Below are 1,238 nucleotides of genomic sequence, written 5' to 3' on the forward strand. Positions count from 1 at the left end.
AAGGTAGTTTATTAGATGTGAATCAATATACATAATGAACAATGTTTGCAAAGCACTAAGTTGTACATAACAACTTATTCACCTTGCATATTTAATGTATGAGTTGTTGCCGATGAAGGGTTTAGACACCTGAATTGCAAGTGTTGTGTGAACTGAAGATTTCGGTTCCCACCCTGCGCGAAATAGCATTATCGGTAAATAGTACATTATCATTGAAATCAAATGATTAACAAATGCTAACCAGAAGGAGGTTCGTATAGGAGAATAGAAGCGGCACGTGCAGTTGCTGAGGTGGCTGGACAATGGGCGCTACAACCATTCCCATATCACTTCTAGGAACCTTCGTTTTCTTCCATTTGGTAGAACCCGTACTTGCCTACAAAACAAGGAATGTTGTTAGACATTATCTCTATAGTGAGTTCGCAACAACTGGAAATAGGCAACATTTGAGTATTACCTTAACTTTGCTTGAAATGGTTTCCAATGGGCTCTTCTTTCGAAGTTTCTTCGGGGTACCTTTTCTTTTCACACATTCTGGATCCCTTATGTTACCACTTCCAGTATCCTGTAGTGCTCTACATTGGAATGATGTCTGAGTCGTATGAGGGGAGAGGACATTATTATTACTATGATTTGTTTCCATCATCTCTTGACATTGACTGTCAATCCAATCAATTATTGCATCCGATTTCGCTTCATCTTCTGCTGTCAAATCGGCCAATGTAGCAAAGCGTTGACATATTTTGTCGTACTTCAATTGCCCTGGCGTACTAATCAAACCATCATAGTTCACTGGTACCCTTGTGTGGGCCCTACTCACATCTCGTCGCCATCTCCGTAATATATATCTTTCGAGTATAGATTTCACGTCATTACGGACCAATAGTGCAATCATATGTCTGCAAATAATCCCTCAAAACTCAAAGTTGTGGCAACTGCAATTGATTTCACATTTGTCTCTTTGAAATGTGACAAAAAAACTTTTTTTCCTTCGAATGCTCGTCATTAATTACATCCTCCCGTACCTCGCACGTTGCCCCCGATAATCCCTCAGAGAAAGAAACAAGGTCGTAGTACATTTTACCTGTGAACTCCTCTTGAACTTCCTTAAATTTTGAAATTGTGTAAACTGCTTCAAATTGCTTCTCAATTCCATATCTCGATGCGCACAGTACCATTTGCGAGAAGGACTTGAAGTGAGCTTAAAACTCCTTCTCAACCTTATTTCTCAATGCTTG

General features: G+C 39.6%; 1 protein-coding gene across 1 annotated transcript; it reads right to left on the reverse strand.

Annotated features, from left to right (window-relative positions):
• Positions 1–241: 241 nt before the first annotated feature.
• On the reverse strand, positions 242–1,178 carry LOC111385998 (the record flags this gene model as incomplete). The annotated part of the gene is made up of 3 exons (XM_023010427.1): positions 982–1,178; positions 458–899; positions 242–376 (listed from the first exon to the last, which is right to left on the reverse strand). Coding segments are annotated over exons 1-3 (774 nt in total), but the record flags the coding sequence as incomplete, so codon positions are not given.
• Positions 1,179–1,238: the final 60 nt, after the last annotated feature.

The sequence above is a fragment of the Olea europaea genome, unplaced genomic scaffold (assembly GCF_002742605.1).
Source record: "Olea europaea var. sylvestris unplaced genomic scaffold, O_europaea_v1 scaffold33682, whole genome shotgun sequence".
Lineage (NCBI taxonomy): Eukaryota > Viridiplantae > Streptophyta > Magnoliopsida > Lamiales > Oleaceae > Olea > Olea europaea.